General features: G+C 38.8%; 1 protein-coding gene across 1 annotated transcript; it reads right to left on the bottom strand.

The window, feature by feature from the left end:
• Positions 1-1,613: 1,613 nt before the first annotated feature.
• Positions 1,614-11,980, bottom strand: LOC140238108 (cathepsin L-like peptidase). Its single transcript, XM_072318041.1, has 6 exons — positions 11,727-11,980; positions 9,450-9,605; positions 8,939-9,163; positions 5,273-5,438; positions 4,440-4,548; positions 1,614-2,837 (listed from the first exon to the last, which is right to left on the bottom strand). The coding sequence occupies exons 1-6, from the start codon at positions 11,961-11,963 to the stop codon at positions 2,720-2,722; spliced, it is 1,011 nt and encodes a 336-aa protein (XP_072174142.1). The 5' UTR covers positions 11,964-11,980; the 3' UTR covers positions 1,614-2,719.
• Between the last annotated feature and the right edge of the window lie 7,782 nt (positions 11,981-19,762).

The following is a 19,762-nucleotide window of genomic DNA, read 5'->3' as shown; positions in this document are numbered from 1 at the left end:
TTTTGTTGCTTTATCTGTTTTATCAAAGTGTCCTGAAAAAGTCAGAGATACCAAGGTGCATGCATAGGAAACTTCAAATTAAAGGGATAGGAGAATATTGGTTGAGATGAGGATTGAGCTTTTAACTTTTCGCGAGATACTAAGAAACCACTTATGTTACAGAGCATACAAGCTTATGATAGGAATTTAAAGTTTAATTGATGAAAATCGGTTCTGAAATGCCCGAGATATCCAAAAGCAATGTAAAACAAAACGACCCTAATATAAAGTTGGGTCCCACCTTTTATTAGGATCCCTTTGTTTGGGACGCCTCAGCCATTTCAACACCAATCTTCATCAAAACTTTGAATCCTTCTAGAATTACATGCTCTTTCATATTTCATAAGAGGGTAAAATCATGGTAATGTAAATGAATAATACAAGCGAATGCACGTACTTGTGTACCAATATATACATATATGTATGTATGTATGTATGTATATATATATATACATATATATATATATATATATATACACATATTTTTGTGTAATCGTTGGATCCATGGCGTACTTGAGACTCTTTCTTATATATATATATATATATATATATATATATATAGGCCTACATACATCAGTGTCATTTATTCAAATGCATACTAGTCCCATCCTGAACGTGCGCATCGTCTCGTGTTTATTGTGTATGATTGTGTAAAAGAAAGGAGTTGTTTATAGGATATATGGACGTTGCTCTTGAAAAAAAAAAAAACCCAAAAACCCTTGAATGAATAGAGCGAATTTTGAGAGCAGTATAGGACCGTCTCATATCACAGGTATTTTCTTACATAGACACACATATAGAACACACACAAACACACGCACTCAAACACACTCACACACACTCACATAAATCACATCGTTGATACATACTGCAGTATGTTCCTGATCATGCTGTGGTGTAAAGTAGTGTTACGAGATATAAAGACATGAAACTGATCCTTCTTAATTCAAAGTCAATTATTACACAATGAGCCTCATTCTCACCTCATGCCTTCTCGTGTCATTCACAATCACCCACCATCAACTCATTCGTTACGGAATGGTATCAAGTCTGTTCTTAACTGGTGAAGTTCGTTATTCCGAAGGTTTTGCTAATCTAAAAATGAAATAAGTTTAGTTTTTTTTTTTCGAAGATTCGTTATTCCCAAACACACAAATTCTATAAGTATGCCTAGATACAATCGTTAATCCGACAATGAAACATGGTTCGTTAATCAAAACATTCATATTGTGGCGTTATTCCGAAAGTTCTTTTATCCGAGAATAAAAAAAGCACACTCACGAACTTTCAGAATTACGAACCTTATTTCGTTTTCTAATTAACAAACTTTCGGCTGGCGAACTTTTTTTTTCTTGACCATTTTCTAATTAAAGAATAACCTTCGGAACGATAAATCTTCTCTTTTGGGGGGAATTAGAAACCTTTGGAATGACAGACACACTTTGGAATAATGAACTGTAATCGTTCCAAACAGCAATCACGAGTCATGACGAGGTATAAACGACACTTACAACTGTCAATTTGATGCGAAAATGAAATTTTATCTTATCCTTTGCTGTCCCCCCCCCCTCCAAAAAAACAAACAAACAATAATCCGATGAACAGGTTTCATTTGGTCTTCTTCCGTAAGACTTTCTATTTGGTATTCCAAAAGAAATTTCTTTGAATGGTGCTTACTACCAAGTGATCACCAATATCGACATCTTAACCCTTACTATTATTCAGACATGTTAAGACCGAACGTGGAGTAAAATCATGCATTGGACAGAAAAAGGTGAATCCCGAGTATACAACATGCAAAGCATGTTAATCCAATCATTGCGCTTCGATCAAGAAAGAATTATTTACAGAGAGACTCTATACATCACGCATACCGAACTAAAACACTGTCTGACATTTAATGACGTATGGTTATTGCTTGTGGCACATGATCATAGCTGAAATCCTTTTACTGCTTGCGTAGGAGACTTGGAGTCGTTGGATACAAGACGAAGAAAACAAAACCACCTTGTGTTCTTTGTCTTCATGATTTGAAAGAAAAAATGCATAATATTATTTGTATAATTACAAATGACTATACTCTTTGTTCAAATCAAAACATTTCCGAAATCAAAAATTCAAAAATGCGCCTCATGTTGTGGTACATACACTGTATAATGTATTGGAAAATTGCCCGTTAAAGCTTGAACGATTTGCACCCAGACTCACGTCTTGTTCAAGCTTGCCTGATTTTTGATACGCTAATGTTATGATATATATTTTAGAAATTCTGCATACCCATTTAATATACAATATAGTTTACGTAATTATCATCTCTTGGTTACTTTTACCTTGATATGATTTTTCAGTGAGTGAGGGTTATCAATACAGGTATATCCATTTCAGTCGCTTTTGGTTGTTGTCTAGAACTAATCGACGAATTTATATTGCTCATAATACACCCTGTTTAATGACATTGTTCTACATACTTGTTTTGGAAATCTCGGAAAAGCAGTTGATACCGCGTGGGTTACCCAGGAGTGTTTCTCAGTACTGCATCGTGTTTGTCATATTTTTTGTTGTGTTGTTTTACACATAAGTTTAAATGAGATGAAGTGCACACGTAAGAATTCTTCCATCTCCACTTGCTGCTTCCGTAAGCTAAACCATTAAGACGTAAACGCGATGCTCCGATAGAACATTATGAACTCTTTGAAGTGTCCATCACAGGGTAGCTGGCATCAGTGGCGATACCGCACTGGTTGTTCTTGTTTCTGGACATCCAAATGTACCCCTCCATCCCCCAGTCAGTGCCCCAACTGTATAGACAAAATGCACAGACGTTACAGTATCATTTCGATGTTGACATTCTGCTTCATTAGAATGTACATAAATGTATCTAACGCTGTGCGTCTATTCTAGCAGGCTTTAGATCTGCGACGGGAACGCTAAGACGACGCTAATTACGCCAAAAATGCAAGCGTTAAGGTATAGAATTCAATGTATGGTTAGGGTTAAATTTAGAGACACTTGTTCCCATTGTCCAACCAGGGAGGCTGCGTCGTCTTAGCGTTCGCGTCGCAAGCTCCCTACTGGGAAAACGAGAGTTAAAAGGCTTAAACCACATAAGATCGTTCAAGCACGTTTATCTTCTACTGGAATCGCTTTTGACAGTGACTCACTTCGTGAAAGGCTAGTCTACGTTTCAATGTTTGACACGTACTGGAATTTAAATTGGGAGTTAATTCTATTCATAGGGTGGTGGCGTAACGTACTTCTGTCGGGTTAGGGAGGGGCATATGTATATATTTATACATAACATTTATTTATTTATATAATTATTTACTTATACAAATACGTATGTACATTGTACATAAACAGCTAGTTATTCTGAAGATTCGTCATTTCGAAAATGAAAAGGGGTTTGTAGCCCGAACCCCGCCATCGTAATTGAACATGAAATAGATTGCAAAATGTGAAGTCAACCCACTTGAACTATAACTTCAAAAATAAAATGAGAAAAGAAGCGATTTGGGATAATCTCACATTTGGGAAAAAGAGAGATAAAATAAAATCATTTTCAGGTAAATCAATTCCAGGCACACAATTCAGTTTAATTCAATTCAATTCATTTCAATTCAATTCAATTCAATTCAATTCAATTCAATTTTTATTTTCCACTCATGGGGTGGAACACCCTCGGCAGCCAAAGGCTGGCTTTCAGAGGGGTCCGCACAGTCTAAAATACAAGCATTATACATACAGTATTACAAGCATAATATGGTAAGCCTGGTTTAGACAAAAAAGGAGAAACAGGAAAGGAAAAAATAACACAAGGTTTTAGAATACGACATAAACAGAAACAAGAGCATGTGAGAATGAATTTCAAATACGGAAGAAAATCGGTATTGCTGATGATATATTTTGACTGTGGATTGATGAGTGCCAAAAAAAAAAAAATGGTTGGTATATGAATTATGCTCTATCCGTATCTTCCATACACAAGGTATGAAAGACACAAAACGCAACTTTAATCAAAATCGACGTAATGGCGTAATGATACATCGTGAATTCGTGGAGTGAGCTCATTCATTCTATAATGTAAACTAAAATACCAGTCAACTATGTAGTGAAATTACAAATTGACGTTCAAAATATTAATGGTCCAGATTATGATATCAGCAGCAATAAGTCGTGGAAAGATTAGGCTGACGTCCGGACCGTCTGCTCGTACTGATTTTCTTCCCAGAATATTAACACTCTTTAACGACGAAAGAAATAGCAGGCCCTTCGGCAAAGGTCGAGGGCCATTTTGTGGAAGGGAGTATCACATTTGGCAAAGGGTCTGGAAACCAGACTGTGGAAAGATTGAAAAGAAACAAACGAACAAACAAACAAACAACACTGGGACTAGGTCTCACCTGTTCTTCACGATCCAGTAGTCGTCACCCCAGAAAGTACTGTCATAGCCAACAGCCAAGACTCCATGATCAAGAATCTGCGTAGAGCAGTTAGGTTCATCATATACACCTGTATAGAGAAGACAGAATATTGGGCGTTTCGTGCTTGCAAATAACTGTTTCATGATTGAACAATGAAGTGATATTCAGTGCCCCTTTTGTTGTGGCCATTTATGCAATATACCTCTATTTAGTATTATTAATTACACAGATATCACAATGATATCCCCTCACTCACAATTTAATTACTGTATGCACAACCCTAAATATGGCAATAGCCAACAGGCTGTTTTTTTTTTTTTTCCAGCTGTTGCCACTGTATCTAACCAAGGCCGGCGCTACGTTTTTGAAAGTGAGGGGGCCCAGTTTATGGGAACAGGGACGTCGATTCATTTTGAGGATGGAGGGGAAAGACATTTTGGATAACATCCTTATTTCTGGTGCCCATTCCGGGGTTAATCGGCTGACAAGCAAAGGAAAATAAAAGGCTTACCCCCAATTTTCTAATGCCACTTTCGGGTTAAAAAGCAAAATAAATAAATAAATAAATAAATAAATAAATAAATAAATAAATAAATAAATAAAAGAATAACGTGAAGTGGGGGGGGGGGGAGCTAGTGGCAAGACCCTATGTATTCGGCAAAAAAAAAAAAAAAGAGGAAAAAAGTGGGAGGCGTGGGGGGGGGGGGGAAGGAGGCGCCCCCACCCCTTTTGAGCCGGCCCTGTCTACATATACTTTCAGTCAGACATAAAAATCACGTTTTCAGGGGATCAGAGTGAAATATTGGTCTTACCCGTGGTGTAGAATTGGAAGGACAAATTGCTGGCGTCTATACCCACTGAAATGGGTCCAACGTTAGCTACGGCTTTCTGCAGGGCTCTCTCTCTGGGAGGCGAGACCACTGTGTAGTCACTGCAGGTCGCTCCAACGCAGTCTTGTCTGAAGCGGCACTGTCCATCCTTTATTTGTGTGTTGTTGTTGTTTTTTTGTAGGTGAAACAGTGAAATTGTTTATACTATGAAGCAATCTTAAACATCATTCCAGAAACATGTATTGCGTGTAATGCAGTGACATACAAAATTACGACGATCATTTTTGCCTTATTTTTGGTCTCATGTGAAGTTAATAATGTGTAGGACGGGCCGTTTGAGTTAGGCAGTTCTTTCCGTGGACAGTATGTCCGTTGTATTTAATTCCACCGGTTTACGATCACGCAATAGCCCATGTATAAAAACGTACTGGTAAAAGAATCAACATTAGCCATCTGCGTGTGTCACAAAATATATCCAAGAGTTATGTTGAAGGATGGAGCTTATAGAGCGTGCAGAAAAGCAGATGACACTTTTTGATTGAATAGTTACAGAATTAGTGATTTGTAGACCTTTTCACGTCAGCAGAAGTCAACATGAAATTGGATGCTTGGGAAATAATATGAAAACTAATAAATAGATAAACAAAGAGCTTCTGACATTGAAGAAAGGAAGACATTGAATGAAATACGAATTGAATGAAAACATGAAAACCATATAGTTAGCGAACATAATGTATGCCCAAACACGCTCACACACACACACACACACTGTACTGTCAACTTCCAGATTGCGTTTTCATGGCATTCGCGTGTTTCTGCTGAATTTCATAAAGGCCTATTCTTTGATTTAATTTGATTTGATTTGATTTGACTTAATTTGATTTGATTTGATTTGATTTGATTTGATGTGACTTGATTTTTAGTAACAACTGTATATTGATATCTTTTAAATGTCGGTGTATCCCTGGGGTCATCCCACTAGACCGACACCCACGAGTCATACAGCCCACGAGTTCGACGTTGAAAACAAGTTCATAAGTCATACAGCTCATGAGTCACACAGCCCATGAGTTCGAATCTAGGCAAATAAAACCCATGAGTTCGACACTAGGTAAAAACATGGACCTAATACACATGGACATTCATCGTATCGTTAATGAATTCATGCACTCGTACATCTCAAAAGCGCCACAAAGACATTTTTAGCATGCTTCACTGCTTTGATCCCATGATCGTCACCGCCAGCAAGCCGGGAGAAGAACAAGACGGAGATTCGAGAAATCTAAAACTATAGGCGCAGAAGAGAACAACTCACAAAAATCAAGTAAAGTGAATGTGCAGTTGTGGTGTATGTTAGGAAATCATACCTCAAACAATTAAGGGGAGGCACACCGGGCGAAAACTCGCTGGCAATTACTGGCAGCAACATCAGGAGAATGGCATAATGATTGAGCGAGTGAGCGGAGCGAGCGAGCTTCAAAATTTTGACTTATTACAGTCCCAAAACTGCCGTTTGTAGCTTTATTTTCAGCTTTGGAAATTAAGGGGGGGGGGCACCGGGTGAAACTGCTGGCAATTACTGACAGCAACATCAAGAGAATGGCATAACAATAAAATGCGAGCGAGCGAAGCGAGCGAGCTTGAAAATTTTGGCATTTTACAGTAAAAAAAAAACTGCCGTTTTGGGCTGTATTTTTTCGCTTTGGAAATTAAGGGGGCGCACAGGGCGCAACTGCTGGCAGTTCGTACTGGCAGCAACATCAGGAGAATGGCATAACGATTAAATGCGAGCGAGCGAAGCGAGTGAGCTTGAAAATTTTGACATTTTACAGTCCCCCAAACTGCAGTTTGTAGCTATGTTTTTCACTGTGGAGATTAAGGGGGGAGCACCGGGCGAAAACTGCTGGCAATAACTGGCAGCAACATCAGGAGAATGGCATAATGATTAAATCCGAGCGAGCGGAGCGAGCGAGCTTCAAAATTTTGACTTATTACAGTCCCAGAAAATGTCGTTTGTAGCTATATTTTTCGCTTTGGAAATTAAAGGGGACGCACCGGGCACAACTGCTGTCAATCACTGGCAGCAACATCAGGAGAATACCATAGCGATTAAATGCGAGCGAGCGGAGCAAGCGAGCCTTAAAATTTTGACATTTTGCAATCCCAGAAAATGTCGTTTGTAGCTGTATTTTTTCGCTTTGGAAATTAAGGGGAGGCACTCCGGGCGAAAACTGCTGGCAATTACTGGCAGCAACATCAGGAGAATGGCATAATGATTAAATCCGAGCGAGCGGAGCGAGCGAGCTTCAAAATTTCGACATATTACAGTCCCAAAACTGCCGTGTGTAGCTTTATTTTTAGCTTTGGAAATTAAGGGGGAGCACCGGGCGAAAACTGCTGGCAATTTATGGCAGCAACATCATGAGAATGGCATAATGATTAAATGCGAGTGTGCGAAGCGAGCGAGCTTGAACAATTTTGACATCTTACAGTCCCCAAAACTGCCATTTGTAGCTATATTTTTTGCTTTGGAGATTAGGGGGGGGGGCGCACCGGGCGCAACTGCTGTCAATCACTGGTAGCAACATCAGGGGAATGGCTTAGCGCTTAAATGCGAGCGAGCGGGGCGAGCGAGCTTTAAAATTTGACATTTTACACCCCAAAAACTGCCGTTTTTAGCTATATTTTTGCGATTTGGTTTGTCCCACTTTTATGGGGGAACCATCCCCCCCCCCCCCCCCCCATCGACGCCTCTGCATATGAGGGAGCTTTTGTTTAGTGAAAGATATGCTGCACACTCTTTGACAAATTAGGGAAATATACGTCAATCTCAACAGTGTACATATCGAAAGGGATCCAGTATAGCGGAGCTTTTGCATGTTTATGATTGTTATGATTATGATATGATATGATTGCATGTTCAACGATTTGGTGCATAGTTCTGGCGGTATTTTGACAAAAATTCCATTAAGAAAGTTCGAAATTTGTCCTCATCTCGGAAATTGCTTGGGGGATAAATGATTTGCCTGCCTAAACACTTTCGTAGGGGCGGGACAAATGCCCTTTGCCCCCCCCCCCCCCCCCGCCCCCGAGATATTTTCGACGCCCCTGATCTTCCCTGGGTATACCCAGATGTATCTTGACTGAATTATCAGTCACTGTCGTTCCTCATGAATGATTCAGGAAATGGAGGGGGTTCAATTATGGCAATATAGTTTTGTTATTTTTTGTTTGTTTGTTTTCGTACATATTTTGCAGATGGTCCCAAGTTACTCTCGTCTTAGCATGTTTACAATATAGGCCTACACTATTTGACGTTGTCAACGTCTGAGCCATACCTTGAGTGTATGTCCATGTCCGCGAGCGAGTGAAGCGAGCGAGCGCTTGAGAAAATTATGCATTCGATTTCCTACAAGATAGAATACTGTTCAGCTCTGTTACCTGTCTGAAGGTCGGCGTACAAACGTCATGCAATATGCCAAAATTGATACAATCACATTTCTGCTTCCTCCATTTTTTTTCTTCAAAATTCAGGGGGGGGGGATGATTGTACAGGCCACCCCCCCCCACCTCCATTTCAGGGGGGGGGGGGATATATCCGCCCCATCCCCCCCCCCCCCGGGATTTACGCCCATGTCCCTGACTCACCTTTGCTTCATACTCGTAACAGTCTTCAGTATCGATTCCATCGTTATCGATAACGTACTGGAAGGCTTGCTCCATCAAACCGCCATCGCAGCCTAAGTTGCCCTCGTCGTCGGAGCAGTCCACTAGGTTCTGCTCGCTGAGGCTAACCAGCTTTCCAGTTTTGGCGAAGTTCTGTCCCTCCAGGGAGCCGGTGGCGCTGAAAGCCCAGCAGGACCCGCATTGCCCCTACGTGGAAACATTGCGCAGGATATCGTATTGTATGCGAGAGACCAAGGCTTATCCAATTATAAAGATGACAACACCGTTTCTTAACTTATTTCTTCTTTTAATACTTCTATGTATGTTATTCCTGTAACTCGTGTATAGCTTCTGTCAATATCGTGTATGATTTTGTCATTATCATTTTACGGGAATGGTATGGAAATTAAAATCAAAATAACGAAGAAACATCAGTTCATGGTGCCGAAAAAAAAAGCTTGCCAGCAAAAGACGAAATGAGGTCAGAGGTTACCTGATCTTTGACCCTTGTGACGTATCCCTTGGTCCTCCAATCAACGGCATCGGGAAGATCGCTGGTGGGGTCCATGGAGATGGTGGCGTTCGTAGTTTTTGCGGTCTTTCGTGTCCTTCGAAAACCATTCATCCTGGCTACAAACTCATGATTCTCCTGTGATAATACCCCATCAGATACAAACACATAGTTATGCATGAGAGAGAAGGCAACAGTACACAAATTCGAGGAGAATCTGTTAAAGTCTGATTGTAATCAACAATACTTCTCTAGAATAATATGTATCCAGTATAGCGATATTCATGTAGGCCTACATACCGAGATTAAGAAAACGACTAATACAAAGGTTTTTGTTTGTTTGTTTGGTTGGTTGGTTGGTTGGTTGTTTGTTTCTCTTCAAGCAGCCTTGTGATTCACAGATATTATTCGTGAGCTGTTGGTTATTGTATTTTTTTTTTTCCTTCAGGAGAATCTCTCTCGAAATACTAAGTCGTCTCTAAGAAAAACTGTTGAAACGCTTTATAGGTGGCAGACCTGCAAGTAGAATGGACTGTCCCAAACCGAGATCGGAGAGCCTGACTAAAAGAAAATGCATCAACAACAGCATGATTAATACTGAGAACTGAATAGCTGTGTTTGATGCTTGTGAATCCTTGACAAATTACACCGTCAGTCTGGAAGTTAGACACTTTAATTTGTTTCGACGAAGATTCAGAAAACAAGTACATTTTTTTCTTAGCAGTAAAAAATAGTAGACTTTCGGTGAGGACCCCTGAGCTGAGTTTGAGTGAAAAAGAAAATACATTTTAGGGCTGATATGAAACAAGTTGATTTAATCAGGGAGGTGAGACGTGATTATCGAGACAAACTTAAGCATAAGATATTGAATCTTTTAATTATTGTGTTATTTCCAGAATATTGTGTTCTTCTTTAGTGGGTAAATTTCAAAAGTGACCCATAAAAGTTTGTACCCGGAGAAATGCTGGTGAACCACCGAAAAGAAATTTGAATGCGTGAGGAAAATAATATGTTGATAATGAATGCTGCTTATGAAGAGCAACTTAAATGAATGACGATTTCCCCCAAAAATTCAAAGCTCTTATAGAGAGATATACAGAGGAAGATAGAATTGAAACAGTATCTCAAACATCATTAGTTATTGGTTTTAAAAATATGCATTTTTTTTTTGTTATTAAAATACAACTTTATCTGTTTAAGATGGTTCACAAATTCTCTTCTATCATCGAATTCGATATGTTTCGTTTTTCGTTTTCACAGGACGTGAAGAGCCAAAATTTATATGGATTGTGAGTATCTTACTATAGACATGAGTTTTCACAGCACTGAATCTGAAATAGATGATAATGATATGTAAATCACATATCTATTCTGACTTTTCAAATTACTTTCCACTGTTTGAATTTATTGGTGTGCAACATTAAGCAAGTAAGTCCACAAATGCTAACTAGCACATTAAAGTACCATGGATCGGACGTCTATTTCCTTACCTGACGACAATGAATGATACTTAATCAATTTATTTGCTGATTTATTTATTTCAAACGCAGTTTAGGTATATTGATGTTTAACCAATACATGACTGACGATTTGAACATGTCGCTACTTATTCGATTGCTTCCCCTAACTATTCACTTTTATCATTAAGAAATGGATCAGAACTTTGCGTATAGAACAAATATATTTGTTTAGATATCAGTTTAGATATATTAATGTTTAGCCAATACATGACTGACGATTAGAAAATGTTGCTAATATTATTCGATTGCTTCCCTTACCATTCACTTTTATCATTTATATAGGAAATGGCCCAGAACTTTGCGTGTAGAACAAATATGACTGTACAACATGCATTCTTTATCACATAAGCACAACTCACCACACAAACCCTACACTTTTTGCACTATGCACAACTGCGATATTTTTTTCATATATCATTATTATCATTATCATTATCATCACCATCACCACTATCGTTATTGTTAAGAATGTCATAAATGTATCTATTGTGATTATCATTTAAGAGTTATTATTAATGATATCTTTATTTCTTCGTCGAACAGAATAATTCATTGCGGCCCGAGGCTGAATTACAAATGATTTTGCAAGCATTATGTACACAGTATATTTATGATAAAAAATATTATACAAAACAAATCTAATTATCATGATATCAAACGATTCAGCATATTTATATGACATATCATCTTTTAACCATTCTCAATCTTGTGTATGGTGCTTTGGATTTGTCAAGCTCACCAGGTCTCCAAACTTGTTCATCCCCAATTGGTAAGTAGACTCGCCCAACTCAAAACGGGCGTTGTGCCTGTTGATGAAGTGGCGATTTCGCTGCCAGATTGACCTCCTCATGGCTTCCTCGACGTCGTCCTCGTACTGTTTGCCGTGCCTGACCTTCCACTCTCGCCATTCCTCGTTCAGAGACGCGAGAGCCCCCACGAGACAGACGGAGAGAATTACAACGCGCAGGTTCATCATGATGACAGAGTACGTCGAATCCTGTAAGAGCAAGAAGGAATGTTAGCGCCTCTTACGCCAACAACTGTTAAGAACATATAGAAAACTGATGTCATAAGGAGCCTCTTGGTAGGAACCCATACTGTTCGAAGTTTCAATAGCCTGTGCCAAACGTCCCCACTCTCTATAGTGAATGCAATAGGAGCAAGCAGAGGTATAGGTTCCGCGAAACCATGCAAGCAAACATCGAGAGTCAAGCTGATCAAGGTAATGGGTATTTAATAGCGGATAGCGAGAGCTGCCCCAACGAGACTCCCAGCTTCTGCTCTCTTATGTTCTTCGCCCTCGACCATAAGAGCTACCCACTGCTACCGACATCATTACTCAGTTCCATTCAGTTCTATTCCACTGAATCAATTTCTTTCATCCTTGATGTGTATTCCAACTTTTTACATTTAGGTGATCCCATCACTGCAATCCCTTGAGGCTTTTAAGGTACACCTTTTCTTTCACTTTACTTCATTTCTCTTTCCTTGTTCTTTTTTTTTAAAATCTGATTTGTGACCGCTTTGTTGTGATGACCTGTGTCATTCCTCTATTGTGTATAAGTGTGAATTATGTTGCATTTTTTCTTTTTTTAATGGTATATATTGTAAACGTTGAAAGACATTAAGGAGAGTTTTATGCTATAAATCTTGTGAATATCATAAAAAAAAATATTTTACATCCATCCAACGAAAAATGAATATACATTATACAGATTTGGACAATTTATATCGTATAACAATTTAAGAAGTAGAAATCATAAAATATAATACAATTAAATAGATACGATTGACAGATAATGGGAGAGAGAGAAGGAGGGAGTGCTTACTTTGCGATGATGACAACAATCTCTCTAGGCCTCAAGAGCGATGGAAAAAAGTGAGCTACTGAAAACGGGAGCTTGTGATGTTCGGATCACTCCCAAACATTATTATGCCATTATGTATTTCTACAACTTATCCATCTACAATTAATTTTCCCATGTGATAACTGCAGGTGATATAAAATATATTCTGTAGGCAGCACAATACAGACAAAAATACAAATTTAAAAAGAGATCAGATGCCTGAGGATCTTTGTATAAGAACTAATTAAGGGCGGTGAGTTGGCTCAGTCGGTAGCGCGTCTGCCTCACGATCACGCGGCCCGGGTTCGAACCCGAGTCTGGACTGGGCAATGTTGTGTGTAAGCATACCGTCCCCTCTAGCAAGAGGCAAAACACTCTGTCCCTCGGATAGGACATAAAATGGAGGTCCCGTATGTGAGAGAGTAACAACTCATGCACGTAAAAGATCCCGCTTCATTCATTCATCGCAAAGAGCAGGGTGTTTAACCCGGTGAAGTGGTCCCACTTCACATCCAACTGGACCCCATGGAAGACCAGCTTAATGTAGCTGAATATGGGCTATCCAGTCATCTTCTCAGATGGAAAATGAACAAACAAATAAACTTGAAGGTTACTTCAGTCTATCTATAGGCCTACGTAACTAATGCTTATAAAATTCTTGCAAGTCATGAAAGAAATACTGTAAGCTAATTCTAGCCCAGACGCTTGGCTGTTCATAATAATTTCTCATCTTCAGATGCATAATGATAGTCTTCGTGTTAGACGTTGTTCTTGCACTAGAAATGTAAAGGATTTTCATAAGCTTTACACATTTTATTGACCTTTTGCAATAATATTTGAAGGCAAAATGATTCTCCGCATCTTCCGGAGGAGCACTGTCAAATATCAAATTTCATAGAATTGTTATTTTTGGGTAAAATTCTGTTTATATTGGCATCATTTTCTTTATATCGTATTAGTTCTGTGACATCACAGTAAAGTTTGCATATATAAAGAGGTTGGTAAGTACGTGTCGAATTTTCCTCTTTCAGCGTGTTCAGCGTTTTACTTTCTACCTAATGTAAGTTTGGAACAAGTATTATGTTTTGTTAATAGAACAACACCTTCTTTTCTTTGTTGTAATACATTAATTAAATGTGGCTTTAGTCGCCGCTCGCCATGATTGGAACAGATTGTGTTTACGCACAATAATGATGTTATGAATTAAAAAAAAAATGAGCAAAGAAAATGGGATTCCATCAGTTTATGTTCGTCAACAATAGACAAACTGATCTACATGCTACAATGTTATACTGCACTGACTGATTCGATTTCCTAGGAATCAAGAAAATAATAATAGACTTGACTGAAAAAAAAAAAAACACTCTGAGTGCGACCAGGATGTTTAACAAGATAGTACAATGGTTTAACTCCATGCAGTGTAACCTGCTGAAGAAAAAAATACAAGAGATATCAGAAATAATTTCGAACCAAACAACATTTCAAAATTATTGTAAATTACAAAACTGGAATTGAAACTTGGAGTTTACACTTCGGCTGGGTGAATGATAATCTGCATCACTCAAACCACGACCTCTTGCTCAGCTTCTCTATCATTAGCATATGACAATATGACAATCATTACAGTCTTTAGCTTTCCATTTCTTCTTCGATTATTTCCTGTTGGTATAGCCAGTTTGGTTGAAATAAAAGGCAGAGACTGTCCAACCAGGGAGGTAGAAGTCTTTGACTGAAAAATCATTCAGCCAGGATGTTTAACAAGATCAATGGTTCAACTCAATGCAGTGTAAACGGGTGAAGAAAAAACAAAAACACCCAATACACATCATAAATAATTTCGAACTAAACGACGACTTCTGTTCAAATTCTCTATCATTAGCAATGATTAGCAAAGAGTTTATTCATAGCGAAGCATTTTCTTTTTACACGATGAAGAAGACGATGCAATAATCATTACAGTCTTTAGCTTTCATATTCTTCTATGATTGTTTCCTGTCAGTATGGCCAGTTTGGCTGAAATAGAAGAAAGAGACTGTCCAACAAAGTGAATTCACTTACCTTGCCTAAACATTGGTCTCTGGGTCCGAGCAGATAAGCACTGTAGTGGGAAATGAACCGATGGGAAGATTTCACATGCTTATTATAAGAAGCCGTGGGGAAAACCGTATATAAATTATAGGTCTACCTACATACAGGCAAAGACAACTAGACGTGAACGCGCGCGCACATACACACAACGCACAAACACACCTCCATGCATGGATGCATACATTCTTATGATGCACAAGAAGAAAGTAATTATTTTGAAGAGATTATCACTAATTAAAGCATAATTATGATCTGTTTTTAATTAATATGATTTTTATAAACAAACCTAAAGACGTCATTACTGATTTGAGACTCACATTAAAACCAGACTTTTTATCGTCTAAAATACCCTCGATGAGCAATAACAATTACAGGATTTGGTTTCGCATTCTTATTCGTAAGTACACCTTGGCAACCTAGCTCGAATTTCTGTACAGAAAGGTTCAGCTATTAATGACCACTTAGCATGAACCTATTCTCCCAAAACAAAAACAAAACAATCCTGTGTATAGCTCTCACGTTGGTTTTGCTTCCTTTTTCATTTTTCCCCGAGTTTTATTTTTGTTTCCTTTCTTTCATCTTTTCTCTCTTCATTGACACTTAAAAGATTCGCATGACACGTGACTATCAATAATGTGCATACCTACAAAGAGCAACGGATTAACGAACCTTCAGAATAACGAACATCACCCGATGTATCAGATGTTTGGTAGACACGAATAACTGTTCACCTGAAGTGTCAATCTCTGATTTGATGTAATATGTTAAAGGTAAAACTTACCAAATATAAAATAGAGTAGGACGCTAGTTTTCCTGCTCAGGCCCGTTCATACTGTTGAAGTAAGTTTTGTACACAAGGCAGTGGACAGGGTGTGCATTTTTATGTTATAGTACGGTAGGTGAATGGGGTCTGCGCGAGTAGACTAGGCCGGATGACCACGGCTTTAAAAAAAAAAAAAAAAAAAAAAGACCGCACTACGGCGGAGGGCCATTGTCAAGTTTCTCTATTTCTGTGGAGGCCGAAAAGATGTGCTGGTACATTGTAGCTCTTTTGTTTCAAAGTCTTAATGGGGGTAGTCTCTCCCCATCTCCTTTTCGATCTCTAGGCCTGGGGGAGGCGAAAAATGGAGCTAACTTTTTATAGTACATGTATACAGTGCACACGCTGGTTAAAGCTTCCTACTTTGTTGAGATTTTATACGCTGGGGAGCCCAGCGTCTTCTCGCCTTAGCTTTTATATTAGTTTGTGAACTTGCAAAAGGTTCTACATCGGGGTCTTTCCCATGTATTTAGTTAAGAGTATTTGAGAGGGCGTATATAATGTATATATAAAGAGAGAGTAAGTTAAGTCAATGTGTACAGAAATGAAGTTTGAGTTAATGGGAAATAGTAAGTGTAATAAGACATTTGGTGATAGAGTAACACGTAGTTATAAGTACTGAGGAGTAGTTTGGATATTATGTTGTATGTAATATGTCAGTGTACATAGTGTATGTGATTGTTGCGTTTTTGTAAACTGAAAGTATTACGTATCATGTTGAATGTATGAGGAACAGTATGAGGAACGCCGTAATGTATAGACGTGTGTGAAGTACCGCTCCGCCGAACATATACTTTACAATAGACCAGCAATCTATCTCACAAAGTGCCTGCAAACGACCGACCCAAACGGGCCACTACTACGAACAAAGCCGGCGATAGCCCGTCTACTGCAGCGAAGAAACAGCATGATGATCCTGCTGTAAACGGAGCTGATGATGTCGAGCTGACTGAAACTATTCAAGCTGCAGTGGAAAACCTGCTATCTAACTCGGATTTTATCACCAAGCTCGTCAACGCTCTGAAACACAAGCTGCTAAATGAGGTCAAGGCTACCATTTGTGAGGAAGTTCAGCGATCTCTGCAATTCGACATTGAAAGCCGCGATGAAAAAATGGCGTCCCTGGAAGCGGCCGTGCGTGATCTGGAAACCGCCATGGATGAGGCAGAACAATATTCCAGGAGAAACTGCCTCATCTTTGCTGGAATACAGGAGAAGGCGGACGAAAACACCGACACCATCATCAAAACGATATGCCAGGAGAACCTCGGAATCGAACTACGTGACGATGACATCGACCGTTCTCATCGATTAGGACCCCTCCTCGAACAGCCGTCATCTGCCGCCACCTCGACCTCGAACACCTCGACCTCGAACAAGGGAAGGAAAACTCAGCCAAGGAACGTCATCATCAAATTCGCAAATTATCGCGTGAGAGAAAAGGTCTACCAAGCGCGATTCATCCTCAGGAAGCAATCTTCGAAGCACAAAACCGTCTTCATCAACGAGAACTTGACGAAACGACGATCAAAACTCTTCTGGAAAATCAAGCGAGACCAGACAAAGAAAGATTGTAAACTATGGACGCAAGACGGTAAAATCATCGTGAAATCACCCAGAGGCGAACGATTCACCATCACCAAAGACCGCGATCTCGAGAGACTCAACTCCCGGTTGTAAGAACTTGAGATATGACTTACCATATCACCTTTCTATTTTGATTTTGTTTTTATCATTTGCCTATTTCATGTATTTACCACGACTTTTGCCTGTGATTGTTATGTCGTTGTTAATTTGTAATGGTAGTTAAGTATCCATGCGTATGTTGTCTGCAGCCTGTCAAATCAAACCAAAAAGCGTTCTTGTGTACAGAGTGTAATGAATGGGTTCACATTTCTTTTGCGAGTGTGACATCTGATCAGTACAACTCATCCGAAAAATTTCTACATTGGAAGTGTCCAAAATGTATTCTAAAAGTGTTACCATTCTACGATACGTCCGATCAAGTTAATGCCAAAATTGAATCTGTGAAAAAACCTGATGTCATTTTACAAAATTCAAATTTTCCATCTTGTAACATAAGAAGTCTTCGAAACAAAACTCATGAATTATCTATGTTCTTAAGGAACAACCAGTATGATATTCTTTCACTTTCAGAAACATGGCTTAATCATTGTTAATGATGAGATTGGTTCAAATATGTTATCCATTGAAGGCTATAAATGTGAAAGAAAAGATAGAGACCAACACGGAGGTGGTGTAGCATGTTATATTAAAGATAATTGTTATGTCTACTTCCAAAAGAGACACGAATTTAGGAAAACTGGAGGCATGTCGTAGGATCAACGTAGTTTAATCACGATCCATTTTGTAACTCTCCTAGCCTTATTCCAGGCCGTTTCATGACATAAAAATAGTCTTGATTCAGACTTAAACGATGTATTAAAACAGTAACCACAACATTTCCCCTCTCCTTAAAAGGAATATCCTTCATAACATGTACCTGATATAACCAATAACTTGTCAGTAATTACAATGGTTTGAATATGTATAATAAACTCCAAACAATAGTTCCCCAGGTACACATTTTGCATTCCTGTCATTATAACCAAATGCCGTATTATCTTTAGAATTAAACCTGTATCATCTTGTATATATGTTTTCCACTACCTTAATACTCATCTAACTTGCATGCGTATAAAGTGTAATTTAACTCCCTTAATGATACTGTGCAAATCACATATTACATAATGTATTTCTTTGTTTGACTTTCCTAAAACTGAATTAAAATAAAATTTCTCAAATCTATCTATTTATCGGCTAAATTTGACTGTATGCATCTCACTTTCTTTTTAAGCCAATAAACCTGTGTGGAAATAATTTACACATAAATGTCTATCCTTAATTATTCTCTCTGTTTCCAATGTATGAAACTGTATACACGTATACATCTATTAAAGCCAATACTTCAAATTTTCTTTAAAGGTGGTATCACTCATTTGCACACATGTGGAGTCCTGAAGAGGACCACTTAAGCAAATCGTCAACTGAATGGACAGACATAAACCAAACTAAATGTGACTTTAAACAAATAAATTTCCCAATAACAATTAAGGAAACGTTTGGACCTAAAACTTCCCACATTTGTTTTGTTTTGTTTTGTTTTGTTTTGTTTTGTTTGTAAGAAGTCATCTATAAGATGGTTGCAAATGAGTGTCAATACCTTTACTCTCTGCACAAGGTATAACATGTTTACTTATGCAACAACACATACAAAACTTCCATATGCATTGTCATGCAACACATGGTGAATATATGAACATAGTTCTCAGTCTTTAGTGTTTGAGTCTTTACTCATTTTCTTGGTTTTGGCATTTTGTTAATTTGGATGCATTCCAAATGCGATTGTCCTGAAGAATGTATGTGTAGGGGCCCTTCTTGCCTACAATGCGCTGTGGTGGGTAGTATTTTGAATTGCGCACTTTAACGGCACGCTTTGCTCTGACCAAATCCCCTACTTTGAACATAGGGACGGTTGCACCCCTAGTTTTGTCTGCGTATTCACGCGATTTGGCTTGCATTTTCTCCACGCGTTCGCGAACAACTGTGTCATTGCGCGTAGTACTTCGCTCACTATTGCGATCTTTGCGAATGTTGACAGGTGTTACCATGCGTCGACCGTGGAGTAGCTCAGCAGGAGATTTCCCGGTCGTTTGGTGCGGTGTTGAGCGATACGCCATCAGCAATTCAAGCGCTGCATCTTTCCATGGTTTCCTTTCCATGGAAGCAATCTGCACGGTTTGCTTTAGCACTCTATTCCACCTCTCAACTTCTCCGTTGGCACGCGGATAGTACAATGAAGATTTGCGATGTCGAATGTTGAGCGGTTTCAGAAACTCCTCAAACTCTGTAGAAACGAACTGAACACCATTGTCGGTGACAATTTCCGATGGCAAACCTTCCCTCGCGAACAGCTGGCTAAGGAAACCAATAACTGTGCGCGATGTCACTTCACGAACG

The sequence above is a fragment of the Diadema setosum genome, chromosome 14 (assembly GCF_964275005.1).
Source record: "Diadema setosum chromosome 14, eeDiaSeto1, whole genome shotgun sequence".
In the NCBI taxonomy this organism is placed as follows: Eukaryota; Metazoa; Echinodermata; class Echinoidea; order Diadematoida; family Diadematidae; genus Diadema; species Diadema setosum.
This window is presented reverse-complemented; position numbering and strand designations above follow the sequence as displayed.

Coding starts and splice junctions, on each gene's coding strand:
- LOC140238108 (XM_072318041.1), bottom strand. CDS start 11,963: ATGATGAACCTGCGCGTTGTAATTCTCTCCGTCTGTCTCGTGGGGGCT. Junction 9,606..11,726: donor TGAACAAGTTTGGAGACCTG/GTGAGCTTGACA, acceptor GTATTATCACAG/GAGAATCATGAGTTTGTAGC. Junction 2,838..4,439: donor TACTGGATCGTGAAGAACAG/GTGAGACCTAGT, acceptor TTGTCTATACAG/TTGGGGCACTGACTGGGGGA.